Here is a 19,984-nt window from a genome sequence, read left to right as displayed (position 1 = left end):
AGCTAGAGTGGAAGACGAAAAGCACAGGGAGCCTTCCCAAACAACACTCCAGAGAGAAAAAAAAGTTCTGGTTGGCTCTAAATCTTTCATCCCTTACAAAATCAAAACTTCCCGTACTGGTTTTGAAGACTTATATTTCCTATCACATACATAAAACCTTTCTTTCTCTTCTTTTGAAGGGAAAAGTCATTTCAAAATGGTAAAATACAAACTTTCTATTCTGAAAAGAATGAATAGAACAGAACATATTGTCCTTATCAGAAGGCTTTTTACAGTTTCTTTTTCTAAATTAGTTTCCCTTGAAGGCAACACAAGGGAATGCCTGAGCCTTAGCATTTGATAAATTTGTTGGAGAGGTGCAGTCTGACTGCTGGAGAATAGGCACAGGCCCACACCAACAATGAGCAGTTCGGGTTTTTCTCTGTAACCGAGCTCTAATGGTAAGCTCGGGATAATAATAATAATATGTGCCTGACTGGGATGCTGAGATTCATTAGCTGAAGTCTATAAAACACTCTGAAGATAAGTGGTACATATTATCATCCTGTAATTAGGTGGTAATTGAAAGATGCTGGATAAATATTATTAATCATTAATATTCATAGAAGTAGCACTTCTGAAAACGCTGCTGTAGCACCTGTTACAATCCCTGTGGGGGAACCATTCGCACTGCAACCTGAGATGCCCACATGCTGGTACACACACACTGCATCCCCAGAGCAGTGTGCTGCACTGCCAGCCAGAGTTGTGGTGACCGCCTCTGATCGCTGCTTCCCCTTCTGCAGCATCCTCTAAAGCACCAGGTCTGACAGGCAGCACAGCACAGGATGCACACACCTCCAGAAGGATCTGCTTGTAAGATTCACCACTTTAGTATCATGTAGCTGATGTGAAGCCTTCTCTATGTTTTAAAATACGTATTTTAGGCTGTTTTATTTATCCATTAAATGCGAACTGCACGGTGGGACATTGCAGAAGGCAAACAAACTGCTTTGCAGAGCTTGCTTCACCAAGGCCAAGCGGCCATCCCTTATCCAGCTCCATCAAAGGCTATTCTGATAGGTCTCTACTGGAATGTCCTTATTCAACACCTATTGATGGGGATTTCCATCTTCTAAAGGTCTTCCAAAATCTTTCTCAGTAGGTATATTTCTGGATATTTTTTTCTAACATACAATACTAAATAATCCTTAGTGGATTTAGCCTGCTCATCACAAATCCACTTATTTTCTGCCTTGTAGCAGTGGCCTTCTATGACTTCTGATATGCACAGTAATAGCTGAAAGTAGTACATTCTGACCCATTTCACTTCTTCAGGTGCTACCTTATTCCTGATTTAGCCACTGGTTTACATAATGGGAATTTGAGACTGATTCATTACATGACATGAAGGCCAGTGCTAAGTCCTTGTGATGGAGAACAAGGACATGAAGAAACTGCATTACAATTCACAGGATGTAATACTAAAAAGAAACATTTTCCCAATTCTTCAGAACATTCTATTCTGGCATATCTAGAAAACATTCTGACTACACTGGGCAGAATAGAAGTACCTTCAAAAGGCAAGAATTTTGTACAGTTCTTTCTCAACAACAATCTAGTTTCTGTTTTGAGGGAAAATCTCAGCAGAGAGGCTTGCAACACAGTTTTCCTTTTTGTTTGCTGTACTGTGTTGCAGTGTGTTATAATCACACTTCTTAAGCTGATTCAGAAAAGGCAGTCTTTCTATGCTATACTATACAGGATCTTCCAACTCCTCCAGCTCAATTAATATTTGGATTATTTGATGCAATTATAACCTGATATCAATAGTGTTCTGTTGTTATTTCCCTTTCCTGAAGCATCTTGATTCTTTCAGGTCTCATGCAAACCATCCTACCTCACACCTTTTCGTAGCAAGTCATTCCTATGTAATTTCCCAGCAAACAGGCTCTAGTACAACAGAATCTAAAAATATGAACACCCTCATAAAATACCCAGAACTGCAGAGTTTAGAAAAGAAAATAAATCTTACATGTTCCTCTTCAAACTGGTCCCCACCAAATGCAGAGACACAGGGCTTGATACCTCCCGTTCCAAGGGCGATCAAAAACAGACCAACCATAGACAGGACCCTTCATGCAAGAACAAAAATAACACCATTGCAGAACCCTTCCACTGCTTAGGGGAACATTTTATTGTCACCCAACCATAATTCCTTTAGTATCACTGTCTCTTGCACATTGGCAGTGATGATGAGCCAGCTAACTGCAAACATTTACTTATTTATTTATCCTCATTTCTGCATTCAGCATAAGTCAATTAAAAAAAGTGTTTGTCAGTTTCTTGCTGTTTGGAGGCCCACTAAATGTACCAGACATCAAAGATCCAAGGGACTATTTTTCATTCATCTGAGAACAAAAGGCTGCAGAAATCAATTGAGAAATGGAAAATTAAAACAACAAAAAAAAATCCTTTGCATGTAAGACTTCCGGTCTAGGTAAGTGAAGAAATTCTGTTTGAATTAGGCTCTTGGGTGCTTTCCACTTCCCAGCACTCCTCAAAATCCCACTGTTGATCCAAAAGATTATTGATTATTTCTGAGTGGAACAGGAGTGTCAAGACAGGTCAAATCGAGGACAAAAGAAAGCTGCTGTATAAACCAGATGTACTCCTGCCTGCATGCATATACTTTTAGTGCCAGGATCACCTCAGTAAAAACAGCATGGTTGTTTCAGAGATACCAGCTGGAAAACTACTCTGACATTCCTATCAGTTCAAAATCTAGAGGGCAAGAATGGTATTACCCTGCAAGTAACACATCATTCCTCTGTCACACATCAGAAAAATGTGTATTTGGGATTTAGTGTTCCCATGTACATGAGGGGACCTTGCTGAGCTGTATGGCTACGGCAATGAGAAAATGAGAGAAAAATGAGCTGGTGTGAGCAATCAGATGGAAGAGACCAAACTCCAGTAGCATAATGTAGCAGAGAAGCATGATCAGAAGTCTCTGTGACAAAAGGCTCAGTCCTGGTGATGGTTCCGAGCTTTTCCTGGTGAACTCACACTCTAGACTTCCCCTCCAAACTGCTGGCCTGATAGGGGTGAAACAAGTGACAGTCCTGGGTAAACCACCTACCACTGCAACCTACAAAAATATTCAGCTTCAGCAGCTACTTACACATGAACTGCCTGGTTGCCTAGGGATGGAATGGCACCGACTGACTTTATCAGATGGCCGACCACATACACAATGGAGAGGTAGATGATTGTCCTGTGAGCAAAGCAAACAGCAGTGACTGAAGGTGCTGGGTGATGCACGATCTGAAAACAGAGTGTGTCTGTGTTTCCTGATATGAAAGGTCTATTTGGCAGATGCACAAGGAATAGTTTTGTCCATATCCCCAGTACTGCAGACAGCTATAACTTTTACGTCAACATTTAGCACACTGGAAAAAGGAGATAGGCAAATGGATTGAGATTAGGGAAGCATAGACACTACTTTCTTTGGGGAGATTGCTGGGCAGAATAAGCTAAATGTTCCACACTGCAAATAGATGAGTGCTCTTCAGGTCCAACTCAGTTTCCAGACTACTAATAACTGGCAGTTTGTAGCATGCACTTAACTGTGCTGGAAGGAATCTGTAGGGACTGCTGCTCGCTTTCAACCCACCTTATTACTACATCCAAATTAGGAGTGTGGTTTTCCTGTTACAAGACTGAATTGAATCTCAAGCACCTCTGGAGGACTGAGCTCATCTATCTGCTTCCCACATCTTGGCAAGTGTGAGCAGGAAATCTGACCGGGGGGTCAGGCTTTTAAGTGCATTACATTGCTTCATCATCTTAAAGATTAAGATACATTTATGTATTTATGTGCAGACAAAACACTCACAGTAAAAACGGAAGAACTTGTTAGGAAAGAGATACTAGAAGAAGCCCTGTGATCTCCTCTAATCTGTTATCCTGTCCTTACTATTGGTTTAGCTATGGCAGCAAAAGCCACTATTTATAAAGACTAGGGGATTATTCCAAGAAAAATCTCTTGCCTAATGCACAAAAGTTTGCATAATGGTTTATTTTTTCACAACATCGCGCTGCAAGATAGATATCCTCAAATAACATTGAGTATTCTCAGGCAACTTCAAATAATGAAGTTAAAAAACAAACCAACTTTGTGTGCGTAGGTTTTTTCATTCAATAGGACAAGAAAATGACTAAGTTAAAGCACAAATTAAAAAAAGGAATATTGATATCTCTTTAAGAGCTTTCTGCTACAAAGGCATATTGCAGCAGTTTTTTTCCATGTAGAGACTCACACTGCCAGATGTGCTTAGACCTATAGGGAAGGGTTCAGCTGCACTTCATCACTAACAGCAAGACACCTCAGGCAGTTAGCAGAAAGTGCCAAGGAAAGAATGTCCTGTGTACAGCTGCTCACCACCACTCTGGGACAGATGGTGGCCCTGCCCTGCAAATTATCAGCCTAAGGGATGACTCCCTAATTTTCTCAGGGAGATGTTAGCTGGTTTTATACTAAGGGAGATGATCTGACTGAACCCAGGTTACTTTGGGATAAAAATAGGTGTGTTCATGCATTCCCTATGCTGAGAAAGCATGTGAAGGTACAGTTAGTGACATTTCACCTGAAACTAGTAGATTCAGAGGATGATACTGCTTCCTTACCATCTTTGAATCCATCTCAGTGACCGAACTTGGCAAGCTGAGGGTTAACCACCCTATATCATAGTTTTCTCAAGGTGCATGGAGAAGGAGGGTAGAGGAGCATTGTGCTCTGTGATTTAATTTATTGATTTGGATTGCATTGCCTATTGGCCATTGTGTGAAAGAGGAGCACATAACAGCATGAGCAAACACATTAGTTGTTCATCCATTTAGAGAAAAGCTGACCTTCACAAGTGTTTCTTTGCTGCATCCTGAGCTAGCTCAAAATCAGGAGCACAGGCAGCACTGAACCTCATGCAGGCTGTGCAGTGTGGACAGATCCTGTCTGAATTAGAGAAGCATCTACTTACTTGTATTTCCCCAACCACGAGTCTGCCATGATAGCTCCAATGACAGGTGTGAAATAACAGAGAGCAGAAAAGGCATGGTACACAGCAGTGGACAGATTCTCATCCCAGTGGAAGAAGCTTATGAAATACAGCGTCAGGACAGCTAAAAGGAAGCAAGCAAAACACATCAGATAATTGACGTGCTTCTCTGTGAGTAAGCAGGAAGCTACATCACAGTGACAAGGAAAACAGGGATTTGCATACCAACTATGAGCGCTGCTGTGGAAAAATCTGTGCTTACAGATCTATTCCTCATAATCCCTGACACAGGAAAAGCTCAAATGAGGTATGTGAGTATCAGGCTTCCCTTGTTCATAAACATTTATGTTTAGCTGGAAAATATATTTTCTAGCTTATCACATCTGAGCCTGTAGTTCTGTTTATGCATGATTTCTATTCGCAGATTAGGTGCCTGTATGATTCAATTCTCAGACACAGAGAATGCACACAACTGAAAGATATCACACACTGGAAAACAAGGTTTGAGACTGAGAATGATACAAAAATTTAGATTGGAAGTGACGTTGGAGGTCTCTAGTCCCAATTTCTGTTTAAAACAGGTCTAGCTTCAGCATCAGAGTGTGTTGTTCATGCCTAATATCCCAAAATACCAATTTACTTTTGAAAGACAATTGAGACCACATACAGCAGAACTCTGGAACACCAGGCCATCATGTACAGAAACACAAGGATGGGAAATTCTCTTCCCATGGGCCACGTACCTCTCATGCCATAATAGGAGAAGCGCTCGCAGAACTCGTTCACCACAATGAAGGCAATGCTCAGGGGATAGTTGGAACCACAGAGTTTCTAAAGGAAACAGAGCAGAACATATCAGCTTAGTGACAGCTTTCACCCCTGCAACACATCCACACAGCACCTGGGCAGCAGAGAGGACTCCAGTCTGAAACCCAGGTGTTCATAACTGCCTGGCTAGCCCGCAGCTTGAACTCAAGGAAGTGAGGAAACCTCACATCAATCCTTATTTTGGTTAGGGTTCCCTATGAATACACCTGGCAGACCCAGTAAGGAACAGTACAGGGACTCCAGCACTGCCAGCAGCCAACACCCGCCCTGCCCACAGCTCTAGAAACTCCTTTGGAAAGATCCTACTGCCTCTCTGCTGCAACATAACATCCCGCTGAGATGCAAAAAACACCTTCAGATGCATTTTTATCTATACTTCACACAGAGCTACTGCTCTCCCCTGAAACTGCTGCCTTCCCCAGCACCTAGAACATTGCTCCTTTCTCAGTGTCAATTGCCCTCAATCTCTGCACCTCAGTTACACCATCTTCACCACTGCATTCACTGCAGCAGAGCATCAGCCACAGCAGCTATTTTATATTCCAAGAATGCTGGCAGAGCTATGGATAATTCAATTTATTAAACAAAAATCAAACAAAAGAGCTATGCGCTTCTCAAACCTATCTGAGCCTGGCTACTTTTTTTATTGACATCAACTTCACTCCAACTATGATCTGCAGTTTCCAAGTGAAGTGCAAGGAATCTGAACAGCCAGGTCTTACATGACCTTGTGCGAGGCCCCCGTCCCTCTGCTGCCCACAGCGGTCCCAGCTAAACAGCTGGGAGCTCCTGGAAGCTGCTTATCTCCACTGCCTCCCACGAGGGACAGCAAGACTTCACAGCTCTGCCAATTAGTGGGAAAGACTGGCTGGGCGTACATGGGGTGAGGGACGGGGGTGTAAGACTGTCATCTGCATTCACGTCCAAGGTTTTAAACAGCCATGGCATGGACCAGTGGAGTGAGATGAACTCTTCGTATGCATTTCTGTACCTCGTGTCAGAAATAATGAATTCCTGTATTACTTCTCAGAGTCTCAAATGCAAATACAGATAAGAAGATAGATGTGTTTATTGAGGTTTATTCCACCACGAGACTTGAGCTTATTCAGATTCCCAAAGCAATGCCTCCTAGGTTAGATGACTAGCTAATCATGCTGTCTTGCTCAAGATTGTACAAGGACCACAGAAGAGAATAAACTGTTAGCTAAATAAAATAAAAACAAAAACAATAACAACACCGTGACTAAACCCATTTCCACTACCTAACCCAGCATCTGTGATATTTTTGTGATTTTTGAAATATTTTCCTCTCACTATTTATGGAATGCCTTATTATTAAGAAACCCTTGGATCCTTGGGTTTACTAGGATAAATATGTAATCATCCATTACATTTACAGTTTGTGCTGAAGCTGTTGTGCTCAGCAGATGGCTACCAAGACAGAGTGGGCTCCCTTGGAAACTGCACTGAAAGCTCCCGCTTTTAGACCAGCCTGAAAAATGGCAGCATATATAAGCTGCAAACGCACAAACGCAGAATACTCTCCTCTAACAAATTCTTAATAACATAGAGGAAAAGCCATAAGGAGGAAATAATGCTTCCTCTGGTTACTTTGTGGCATTTTTTGAAATGGGAAATAAAATGACACAACAGGGACATTTTTCTTCCACTCTTTCCCAGACCTCACTATCAATACTTTGATATTTAATAGCAGTTGATGCAGATACAGAGTGGGACTCCACAAAGCCAAGGCAGCCAGTGTTGAGAACACTGCAGCCTGAACTCACAGTGCACAAGCCCTGCAGGATCTATCTGCATCAGTGGGAGGTACCACATGCCACGCTATGACCTGGAGTGACAGAAACTCTGGCAGCAGCCCATTCTCAGCTATTCCTGCTCTGGGTTGGGCACCTCCAACAGATGAGTGCACATAAGCAGGAAAAAGAGAGCAGGAGGAGGGACTTGACAGCTAAACCTGCCCCAGTGCCTGAGCCAGCACCTTAAGTAACTGCTTACAAAAGCTGAGCAAGAGACTAACAAGCAGGGACAATTTCATCTGGCCTGTATGCCGTGAGACGGCATCAGCGCACACAGAAACACTCAGGTGCTCCCTCTGCTTTACCACTGACCTGCATGGGGCCTGCCTGGACATCCAAAAGTGGGCAGCCTTCATTCATGGGAAGAGCCAGTTGCAGTATGCTCACTTTTGCAGAGGAGGACCTTGCTCAGCAGAAAGCCCCAGCTAAAGCAAAGAGGCTAAGCCTGGATTCACAAGCACACAGCTACACTGCTGTGCTTAGCTAACCACTGTAAGCCTGGGACGTGCAGGATTATGGAGCTCTTAGAAATACTGTGGAAGTTGACAGCCTGTCTTCAAGAAGAAAAAAAGAAAAAAAAAGAGGTCATTTAAAGTGCCAGTGGCAGAGATGTTTGCTTGCACTCTTCCCTCTTGCTGATTAGCTGCAAAATAGGACTAAGATTTCAGAGGAGCTCTGAATACCCACTAGTTAATGCCTGCACAGTACTTAAAACAGCGAGCTTAATATCTGGCTTGCTAATGACATCACCGGCTGCAAGAGCAGTTATTACCATACTGTCCTGCGAATCAAAACAGGTGCAAAACAAGTTTCTTTCTCACCAAAACCAATGTAGTGTACAGTATCTTAGTGTCAAGCCCTCAGCTGAAACAAGCCTGAAAACCTACACAAACATGAGCACTGCAAGGTACAAAAACATTGAATCTGGCTTAACTCACAGCCACTGATGTAAAGCTGAAGCTCTGGCACGCGTGTCAGCGGCCTGCCCAAAGTCCCATCCCTCCTTCTGCTTAGCAGCACCTGGAGACCTGTCTCGATGGTCTCATCAAAGGAAGCAAATGCACAACCCAGCTCCCTCCTACCCAAGCATGACAGCCCCTTGCACTTCACAGAAGGAAGTCCTTTCTCAGAAGGAAAGGAGCATTCAAGAAAAAGGCAGCAATGAAAACCCTTACTCTTTTATTTTTCTCCAAGGATGCAAACAGTTCATTTTTTCCACTTTAAGCTGCCCTTTCTTAACTTAATCAGGTTAGCGTAGGGATTTTTGCATGGAGTTGTTAAAGCTTATTTCAACCCTCTGCAAGAAAGGGTGTTTGTCTCTAGCCATAGCACAAAAGAGGAAAGAACAGAGAGATCTTGCAATGTTTAGAGCAAGCTGAGCAGAAAGGAAAGAAAACAAAATCAGCTGTAACACTCACCGGAGATTTTTTCTGAACAGGGAAATCTTTGGGGGGATCATCTCCTGCAGAAATAAAAGTGAACAAACTTTCCTTGGATTCGTTTCTCTGAAAAGTGTTCATCTCCGCTCTCGCCCCGTCTCCCACCATGCTCTGTGGCCGTGGTGAGTTGACTGGGAAGATTTCCAACCTCAGGCATGAAGTTTGATTCAGTTTGAGTTAACCCTAATTGAGCACATTTCTGCAGCCAAGGCAGAAAGGGGAGGGAGGTGCCATGAAGAAAGACAACAGCAGAACTCGGCAAGAGCTGGGGAGTGCAGCCTAAGCCTTCTGCAGGTTGGGGCCGTGAGCACTTTGTGGCACGGACCTCCTGTTTGCTTGGCATGCTCCCAGCTATCGCACATGCATCAGCCTAGCACAGCCCTGTATGCTGCACAGATGTGAGCTGAATAAAAATCCAGGGACCCAGAAACCTCTAGAACCTGCTGATTTGGGACCAAAGCATCATAGCATCAGTCCTTCCTCCACTGTGCTAATGCCGGGTTTATTCTGCAGGGGTCCCAGTCCACTGAAAAACCATGTATTACCCCAAGTCATAACCACTGAAACTCATCACACGAAACCCTTGGACACTGGATGTCATGGTATTAAGTAATTTCTTTGCTGTCCAAGGACCAGAGCACATTTCCATACCAATTCCCTGGAACATCCTTGACTTTCCCTATGGGGCAACTTAATTCTGAGGGCACAGACAGCACCCAGAAGCCTCAAATCCCCTGTAATGTCTCCTTATATCCAAAAGGCCACCTCTGGGATCCCTATGATGCAAATGCTTTCTATTCTAGATATGGAGCCCCTGGTTCCCAGTAGGCACCCTGGTGTCCCTCCTTCTGCCCTTCCCATGGGAATCCAGGGAGCTCCTTATCAGTATTCCCTGGTGATGGTTGCAATTAGAGCAAAATTCACAGCCTTCCCATTAACCATCCTCAGTGGCTGCAGCTCTGTGGTATTTTGCATACAGTTTAGGGTTTTTTCTTCCCCTTCCATTTGGCTTCTTTAAAAGGCAAATGTTCAAAGAATTTTCCCAAATATTCCTTCAATTTTTTTACCAGAAAAATCACAGATCATACCCAGGATCTGCAGTTGGTACAAGAGTCTCATGAACTGATCCCTAGCTCCAGCACCAAGTTGCTGCTAGTGCTTGTTACAATGGAGCCAGATTTGCAGTTGACAAAGTAGGAAAGAGGCATCTGCTCACACCACAGATCCTTAGTTTGCCTTCAGTTCCTGCTAACAAGACATGGAGAACATCTTTGTTAGGCCTGTTTCACAAGCAAGAATGACTTTAAAGTATATTCAAGGCTAAGAGTAACACAAAAAACAGACCGTGTGCAAGTTGGTCCTGCCTCCTGCACACTAAGCCAGCACATACTCGAGTCCTGTGAATCTGTTGCCACATTGAAAGCAGCAGAAGTATTTCCAAGCCAGATGTCGGTCTCTCTTACTTGCCAAAACAACTGCAGCCAAGCCCCAGTAGGAGCCTGCTGTGTGAGCAGGGCAAACACAGCAAAATTTATCAAGGATTACACAAAAGCAAGACAGGAGAGGTTTCAGCATCCCTTGGGTGCAGGGCTCCCATGCTGATGCAACGAGATGCCTTAATATTACCTTTAGCATCTGCTGCTATGCTTCCCTTGTGTGTACATAGCCCTGTGCTTTACACCGGCTAAATGATTTTTCTAATACTAGAATGAAAAAAACGTATCAGTCAGTGGAATTAACATGCTGCTTGTCAAATACAGCACAGAGATGTTTAGGCCATTATCTTTTGGAAGGTTTTCCCAGACAGAAAGGGAGAAAAAAAAGAATAAAAGCATCCGGTAATAAATGGTAAGTCACAGCAAACAGTGAGAATGAGTTAAGGAGAACATATCTGCAAGCAACTCAAATACAAGTTAAATAAAACTTGATAGGAGACCTGTGTGGCTGGGATGAGAATTGGGAAGGAATTGTACCACAAATGGAAATAAGGTGACACTTCTGAAGATGAGTATAAACAAACAGATCGAGTATGGAGCAATAGAGGCTGAAAAGCTACAGCACAAAATGAATTATAGCTAGCAGGGGACACAAAAGGCAATAAGAAAAGGAGTTAGAAATGCTGTAAATATTGGAGAAAGAGGAAGGAAAATGAAAGTCTTATTGAAACTAGAAAACGAGCAAACAAAGGCTGATCGAGAGAAGCCAGAGTAGTTGTGTTCTTTTTGTATGTCTTCACTAAAAGAAAAAAAAGCCACAATATACAATATTTGGATCCTTCAGTTTTGCTCAAATCATTACAGGCTGATCAAGTTCTCCTTCAAGCAGTGGATGTGATTTTTGAACCAACTTCCTTGTAAGGAACAGAGGCAGGACAAGCTTCACCACTGTCTTCAAAAAGGCAGGTGAGGCTTCATATAAAATATCCATCCAGTGGACAACAGGGAAATTCCTCTCAGGGTAGCTCACAATACTTCCCCAACATACCAGGAAGGCAGGAAACATGCAGGTTCCCAACTTCTCCACAAGCAAAGAGAACATCGGCACAGCCAGCAGGCTGCTTGCATTTATGCCCAGAACTGGGATGGAGAATAGGGCATGAATTCAAAATTTCTACGTGGGAGAAACCATCTTGTGCCTCTGGAATTAATAAGATGAAATTCAGGAAAGACTGCCAAATGCTACCCCAAGGGAAAAAGGCACAGAGATCAACTATTCTCCACTTTCATCATCAATAAGATGAGAAAAATAACTGACTTCAGTAGAGAAGATTTGGGGCCTCTTTTGGCCAAATTTCCCTTCTGCAAGGATGTGGGAGCACTGGCAAAAAGGTGGTGCAGCTGAGGCTGCAGAGTTCAGGCAATCCTTGATGTCTGATATTTAAGAACATATTAGGGACTCGCTCAATATGTCAGGTCCTGTCCCAAAGCAGGCAGACAGATCTGAAAGACTCTGAAGTTTGCTCTTCTGAATTTCCATGAAAAGCCTCTTTTAAACAACTTCAGCTGGTAAGCATGAAAGCAAGTACTGCTTTCTGTAAGATTTTCTTTTTTTCTCCGTTGTCATTCTTGCAAGTGGACAACCTGTAAGATGACCCATGCTTAAATGTAATACTCAGCTATCAGATGCCTTGCATAGCTGTAAGTTTCCACGAATACATTATTTTACAACTTTCAGTTCATCATTTAAATTTTTCAGATCCCTAAATCCACAGGAGAACAATCTGCATTTTTCTTTTGCATTTTCAATTCTTAGATTCTCACTGCTTTATGCTGCAGTGCTGTACAGATTAATCTGTTCATACTCAACTGATCCATTCATTTATACCTGCATTCATCTTGCTGTTCCTTGATTTTCAGCTCAGCCACACTGGTCTCTTTCTAACGAGTTTTATTTTGAATTCACACACACTGGTCATACTTTTATAGTATTCTCACCATTTCTGTGTTTCTCTCCTCTTTCTTTTCCTAAGAAAAAGTTACAAGCATGCCAGGAACACTTCAAGCCCTGGTCTATCTTCAGGTGGACAAGATAACCTCTCCAGACCACTTCTGGCTTCCTTTCTCCAATTCTTCCATTATAGAAAAGATCATAGCTTAACTTTTTTTAGATAGATCAAGACTGGCTCCCAATCACCCCAGACTCATCCTGAAGTATTTTAAACAAACAAACAAACAAACAAACACACACAAATGTTGATCAACAAAAAAAAAAGATGCCAGAGGTCTTTAGTCCTGCCTTCTTGTTCTACTAGCCTGTTCACTAGCCCTTATAGACTCAAACCTATAAAGGTATGTCAACCAACAATACTAACAATATCAAATACCTAGCTTGTCTTTAAGTGCCTTTTATCTGGTCACTAGTCAGCCTAAACACGTCAGAGAAACTTCTCATCCTTCCTGGTGTCTTTTAGCCTTCAGTTTAGCAAAAGGAATTTTAAGAAATTCTCTCACCAGCTTGGGCTTCTTTCACAGTTTGCAGCTCACTGTCTTCTGCCATTTCTTCTGCTTTGGGTGCACCAGATGAAGGCAGCTATGCTGTGCTTGAAGATGAACCTTGTCGAGCAGTCCTGGCTCTCTCTCACCCTGTTAATGTTTCACTTCACAGCAGCAGTCCTTTGGTCACCAATAAAATAGTTAAACTTTCATTTATTTTCAATCCCGAAGCCAAACAGAAGTCATTTCTGCTCATTCCAAAACATCACAAGGAATCCACCTTTGTACTTGAGTACAGCCTCTTACTGAGGCTGCATGACATCCTTGTGGATGTTCACAAGAAACCACATTGTGCTGCAGCTACATATCTTTCAATAAAAGAAATTCTACTAGACAAAAACAGGGACTGGGCCTGTGATGAGACAGGACCTATAGCTGGCAATAAAACCAGACAGATTTGTGAGTCTGTACACCAGCTACAGAACTGGCCTGAACTCTGCACATCTGTTAGCAGTTAAGACTGTGAGAAGACACGAGGTTTCATGAGATACTGGCTTCAGTTACTGGTTCCTCACGTGTCATATGGGAATGGGGAATGCAGACATAACATGGATGTGCTGCTCTCCCAGTTTCTTCTTCACCTTAGAGCCATGAGATGACTGGAGGACCCAGGTTCTTTTCTGGCTTGTGTCTGTTGTTTACCCCTTTCTGCGTTCCCCCTATGATGTCCCCTGAACTGCTGTGACGTCCTTTCAGAAAGGCTCTAAGGCATTTTCCTACCAGGAAAAGCCTTGGATATATTCTGCAGGTAAATGTCACTGTGAGCCACTGCTCTAAGTTTAGCAATAAAGAAGAGTTTCCATAGCCACATGGCCCTGAAGCCACTGCAGCCTTCTTCCCCATTTCACTGTACTGAAATCCTAGTCCACATCTGCTCAATATACAAATACAGTGAATGCTACAAACAGATATGCAGTTCCTAACAAACTCTGCTGTCAGCTGAACTAAGGCCGACCAGGGGAACTGGGCAAGGGGACTAGAAAAGTACATGAGGAAACACTGAGACACGACTGAATGTTACACAGGCAGCAGAGCTGCTTGTACGCACAGCAGTGAGTGGCCTAAGCTGACTTCAGACCAAATTCCAAAATAAAAAGGAAAGACAGCACAGTCAGCTCACGAAAAGATGTTGTTAAGTTGTAAGCAAAGGGAAGAACCAAAACTTGGAGCTATGAGATACGGTTTAGTAGCTTGTGGTACTAATAGGAATGGGAGGGACTAGATATCTTGCAGGTAGTTTCCAACCTTGCAATTCTGTAACTTTATAGCTACCAAAGAGCAGGCTTTTCACACAAGATACATAAAAGTACATGTAGATGGTAAGAAGGATTTAAATCTAGAGTGTGAGACGCGTGGCCAAAATCTAGGGAGCATTAGTCAAATTATGAGTAGATGTACAAAGTACAGCAAAGACAGCAGCATTAAACTCTGGGCAAGCACTGAGAAAAACAGGCAGAAAGGAGGAATGAGCACTGTAGGCCACATAATGAAATAGAGATGAAAAGAGAGAAAGAGAACAGTAAAAAGCTTTACTTGGAAATGCTTGTGGCTTCTGTTACAAGATTGGTGGAAGGGGAAACACATCAGGAAAGGGCTTTCCCTTTTAAAGGACTTTTAAAGAGACTGTTATAGCATGTAAAAATCAGGATATTTCTCTTCATTTACAGGGAATATTCAAGCAAAACACAGAAATGAAGAAAATCCAGAGCAAAGTACAACCATTAAATTCATTTCTAGGCTCTCAGGATGGAAACATCACAAAATTGCTGCAAATATTGGAAGCTGGCTCCAGAACAAGACTTGTGGTCTTTTGGAACAGAGCGCTGATTAATAGTAAGTGCCAAGGAAGAATATACTTTACATAGAAAACCAGGAATAATTTAACTATTCAAGTTGTCAGTACGGAGAGAGCCTAAGCGACCTCTTGAATTCCTTTCCAACCATTTCCCCCCTGCAATTCCAAGTTGTATTTGACACTGTGAGGTAAGGCACCGTGCCCTGACTCCCAGCTGACCAGCAGCATTGATTTCTGGAGGTTCAAAACAGAGGAAATGGACACTGAGGTGCCCCAGCCAGTGTGGACCCATGGGCACACATCCAATCCCTGGGACATTTGTATTCTCTGTCCTTCCTGCTTGGCCTTCATCTCCCTCTTTAGCTATTTAAAGCATTTTAAGAATGCAGCTCGTGTCTTAGAGGCAGTCCCTTATTAAAACAATACCTAGTTTTATTGTTCACATAGGTATGTAAAGTCTCGGAAAAAAGAAATCAAGAAAAGGAGCACCAAGATAGGCATTAAAGGGAATGTGAGCTCACCTTCTAACATCCTACTCAGTGCTGTTTGACTTGTGAGAATACTGAATTCTGAATGGCTTTCTTAATGCCCCTAATAATGCCCCTAATGCTAGGCTCTCACATACCCACCACCACAGCTGACTAGCTCTGGCGTAACTCCAGCTCTTTGATTAAAACCTGGCACTAGAAGAATCCATAGGTTTACCCAGTCCACTTGCCTGAGGCTGGATCATCCATCCCCTTCATGAAGTGAGAAGCTGGGAGGTCACTGCAGCTGGAAGAAAGATGGATGTGGCATGGCAGAACTTTGGAAAAGCACTTGGTGGCTGTTTGGTGAACATTTTCTCCCTGGTGGTAGTGGTAGCAGGTTCTTACTGCTGTAGGTCTCAGGGCATTTCACTGAGCAGATGTCACTATTTCCTCTTCACAGATCAGCAAAGGAGGGGGAAAAAAATGTCCTGATGAAGGCAGACTGCTCAAAATTCACGTGTGCCAGATCAGCAGCCTATCCATCAAGCTGCTCTGCCTTTAGTATTATCACAGCAAAGACTGAAAAACAATTGCACACAGCATCTCAGCCATCTGTAGTCTGTTCCAGCCTCTGGGACAGATACTGCCTTGGGAACAGCCCTTTTCACACTGACCTGGTGGTCTCATACCATCTTCTATCCCATTCTGTGCAAACAGCTGCTTTCACTCTCGTTTCTCCTTCAGCAAGAGGCAGCCAGCAGCAAGAAATGCAGGAATCCTGCAACTCCTCCATCACTCGCAGCCAGTTCTCAGAGATGCCCAGCTCTGGGGTCTGCTGGACAGCAAAGGAGGGTTCACAGCTCCTGGATGTGGCAGCAGGACGCTGGGATTCACTTCTGATTCTGCTATGCATCAGTCACCTTGAGCTAGCCTTAGCTCCACTGGCCATAAAATGAGAAACAAGCAGAACTAATCTCCCATACGTATGGAGGGAACACTTTCAATCATTAATCTGGCCATACAACCAGGAGAATCTCGGGGCAGGCTCTAATTATAGTTTTTCCAGTTTTGTTTTTCACGCACCAACAATAAACAGCCTGATTATTTCCATTCCTTGCAAGCTTCTTTGTGTCAGGACACATAATACACTGCACAATTTCAAATCTTTGCCATCACAGAGAGGTTACTCTCACCATTTCTCAGCACAGCAGATTTTTTTTTGCTAGAGCTTAAGTTAGATTGCTGTTGCATAATCAGTGTTTCATTAGGGCAAGCTGCCAGGTCAGGGAACATGCAAATCCCTAAAATATCTCTGTCCTGATAGAAATCCCGATCTAATCCAGAGAGATCCCGCTCTGCATCAGTGGCCACTCCCAGATGCGAGCACAGATAGACACGTTCAACCTTCTGCATTCCTGGGACCATCATTGCTGCGAGATTTTAATCAGATCCTCCTGGACCAGCTCCCACTTTTGCTACACCCAGGGCCAGGCAGATCAGGGGCTCATCCAAGACCTATTAACTCTGGTTCCCTACACTTTCATAGCGAGCTTGTGTTGACATCCATTCTTTTCTGCCTCCCCGTGCAGGGATCGCTTTGTCACATGGGGAGAGCCAGCAGCTCCAGCAGGAAGAGTAGCTGTGGGGGTTTTCCCTGTATCAAATCCCAAGGGGGAAAGGCATAAAATTAGAGACTTTTCCTCCTTTAAAAATAAATATATAAATAAATAATTAGTCTAAACATACAATCTGAACTGACAGTCTGTAGCACAATTTATTTTGTCCTGGCTATGCTGTGCCCAGGGAGGTCTGCTCTCCACTGGCACTCTAGGGCAAATCCCCTCGGATTGCAGAGGAAAAAGGTTATACTCACATAAAAGGAGGAGTTCATAAGTTCCCCTTTCTTACACAAACAGCACCCCTGAACAAATGCACGCTTTTCTCATGGGCAACTGCAGAGCAGAGCTGCAGGGAAGCAATCAGAAGCACATCCCACCAGCGGGCAGTGGCACATGGTATTTCTCCTGCACCCACAGCCTAGATGCTGCAAGCCATTAGAGCTATGCAACTGCAGGCTCAGCACAAGTCCTGCTCCAGCAGCAGGAGGTCTGATGAATCTATTTAAGGACACTTTCACTCGTCAGGCTACTACGATCATCTTCGGGCCCCTTTGCTTTACCAACCTGTTTCTCAGCAGTTCCTCATGCACTGTAAGAATACAAGCCCTCCACAGATTTCCTTTATCTTCCTGTGGTGTACTTGTTAGATACTGATTGGTCCTTCTTTACATTTATTACTACCAGCAGCCATTCACACCTGCGTTAGAGTGGAGCAAAATGCCCACACCTGGCAGCCCCAACTGACAATATGGGTTTCCACCACCTCTCACACCTGTGCTGTTCAGTATTCAGCTTTAGGTCTACCCAAGAGCTTCTGTACAGTCTTCACTAAACAGAAGGGACCACACTGGTATTCAGTGACAGAGAAATCCATTAGTGCCAACATTTGTTAGCTTTAATAAAGCCGTGATGAAAAAAGCAGTCACCTTTTACGTGGCCTTTGGCTACGTCTAGGATACAAGAGAAGATCTGGCAGTGCCAGTCCTATGAGATGCAGAGGGCCACTGAGGAGGTTTGTAGTCAGTTGACTTCAAAGAACCTCAGAGTGCTCAGCAACCCACAAGAGGAGCTTTGTTTATAAAAATAATCGTTCTCAGAAGGAAAGTGTACACAGCACTTTTTCTCCATCTCTCATGCAGTTTTACCTCCAACAATCAATCACAAAATAGACTCAACACAGAATGCCTTGGCATATTTCTTTGTCGCATAAACTCAGATTCATATTCATTTTCTCCAAGATAAAGACATCTAGAAGTAATTTGAGGCAATAAAAGCAATTTTCAGCATTACTGACACTTCCCATTGTTAACAAACAGATGATCTAATAACAGTGAAGCCAGAGGAATAATTCTGCTCTTATACTAGATCTGATTGACTAGACATGACAGATGGTGCTTTTATTACTTTCTGTCTTTATGCCATTCTAAGAGAGGTCTCATCTAATGCAGCCCAGGCTGTGTTTTGAGTCTTAACCTCACAGATAAGCAAACCCTGTTTCATCAGGTTAATGGATCCTTACTAGATTCAGGAAGGCAATTTTCCTAAAAGTTATTCTAATCAAGTACTCAGAGCCCAAATTGTGCTAGCTGAATGACTGCCAGCAACAGTTAAAGCTTTCAACTAAAGACTAGATTTATTTTCAAAGATGGAAAACAAGTTATTATTATTATTACAGAACCAATTCTATCCTGTATTCAGCGACTTCTCAAACACTGGCTTTTACTGCAATTAGATAATTAAAGATAAAAGTAAAGTTAATACAACTTCCCTCTCAGTTGTTTTATTCAATAGTAGACAGGATAGGAAAATTATGGAGATAAACGGCCTGCTGTCTATTGATACCCACTCAATTAACTGCCCCTAAGGTAACAGCAGCTGACCCTAATCAGCACAGACTCCTTCAAAGAGAGACTCTAAGCTGTCTTCCTCCATCAGCCTCCAACCTGCAGGCTGTCAGCCTAAGTGTCTTAGCCAACAGGATAAGGGTGGCTACGATCATGTGCCTCTAAAAGAAAAGCTGTAAAGAAAAACTCATACCTTGAGGGTGTCCCCTGCAATTCCCATCAGCCAGCATGGCCTCTAGCTCCATGAGCACAGTTTGGTGCTAGAGCTGCCCTGTTGCACAGTGACAGCTCACACAGAGACAGGTCATAGTGTCCTGCTTTCTTGGCTCTTGGTTGTTTCAGGCAGAAACCCTGCTAGGTGCGGGGCTGTGCAGTCCGCCTGAGGGAGCAGATGGAAGGTCTGAGCTCTACTGCTATCCCTCAGCTATCACCAAACTGATTCAGGGATTAAGTCGAGGTAAGGACAAGGAAACACAACCACTACAAGGTCATGCAGCAAACAAACCACAGAGACGAGACCTGGGACTAGAACTCCCGAATGCTTATCCAGCGCTTTTACTCCTCAACGCACAAACTGCCATTTTACACAACCTCACAAGCAGCTTTGGTCTCCCTAGCATCCCCTCAATAGAGGATTTCCACTTCCAGAAATCATGGTTCCCCAGCCAGCAGTGCTGGTGGAGGTTACAGGCTACTGAGCTACTTGACACCAGAAATTTTTGTTCACCATTTTCAGAGCAGCTGAGCTGTTGACCTAACAGCTCTGCTGAAGTTATTGATGCCTCAAATGAAATGATCGTTCTCAATGATTTTTATCTACCAGCCACCAGATTTTTAGAGTTAAGTCAGGCAGAGGATTACGTTGTAATTTCAAGGCAGGCATCTTTAGAACGGTGATTATTCTACAGGAACGATAAAAATGCTGGAGAATGCATTAACTCTTTCCTTCCTCAGAAGGACTACGAGGTTGTGAGGCTGTAGTACAGTGGGAAATCTGTAAACACGTATTCTTCCCCTTTCTGACACAAATCAGAAGTGGTGTGGTTGTGATCATAAGCATGCACTCACACTTCACTCACACTCTTCCTTATCTACCTCATACTGAGTTGCTTCCACAGCTCTTTCTGTTGCACTTAAAGATATT

At 43.2% G+C, this 19,984-nt stretch overlaps 1 protein-coding gene across 4 annotated transcripts in view; it reads right to left on the bottom strand.

The window, feature by feature from the left end:
• SLC15A2 (solute carrier family 15 member 2) overlaps positions 1 to 19,984 on the bottom strand; it is a 66,688-nt gene that overhangs the window by 35,550 nt on the left and 11,154 nt on the right. The window contains exons 2-7 of one of the 4 annotated variants that reach the window (XM_042827039.1): positions 13,071 to 13,202; positions 9,100 to 9,143; positions 5,780 to 5,867; positions 5,019 to 5,160; positions 3,164 to 3,256; positions 2,015 to 2,114 (exon numbers count right to left, since the gene is read on the bottom strand). In XM_042827039.1, coding sequence (XP_042682973.1) covers positions 2,015 to 2,114; positions 3,164 to 3,256; positions 5,019 to 5,160; positions 5,780 to 5,867; positions 9,100 to 9,143; positions 13,071 to 13,116 — 513 coding nt within the window. In that variant the 5' untranslated portion in view covers positions 13,117 to 13,202. Of the gene's footprint in view, positions 1 to 2,014; positions 2,115 to 3,163; positions 3,257 to 5,018; positions 5,161 to 5,779; positions 5,868 to 7,993; positions 8,061 to 9,099; positions 9,229 to 13,070; positions 13,203 to 19,984 lie in introns of those variants that run through there. The other 3 variants (XM_042827038.1, XM_042827041.1, XM_042827040.1) reach the window with 3 other exon arrangements.

Source organism: Centrocercus urophasianus, unplaced genomic scaffold (genome assembly GCF_019232065.1).
Source record: "Centrocercus urophasianus isolate 14NV4802_14NV808 unplaced genomic scaffold, USGS_Curo_1.0 seq_28, whole genome shotgun sequence".
In the NCBI taxonomy this organism is placed as follows: Eukaryota; Metazoa; Chordata; class Aves; order Galliformes; family Phasianidae; genus Centrocercus; species Centrocercus urophasianus.
The sequence above is the reverse complement of the archived record's forward strand: the minus strand, read 5'-3'. Positions and strand labels throughout refer to the sequence as shown.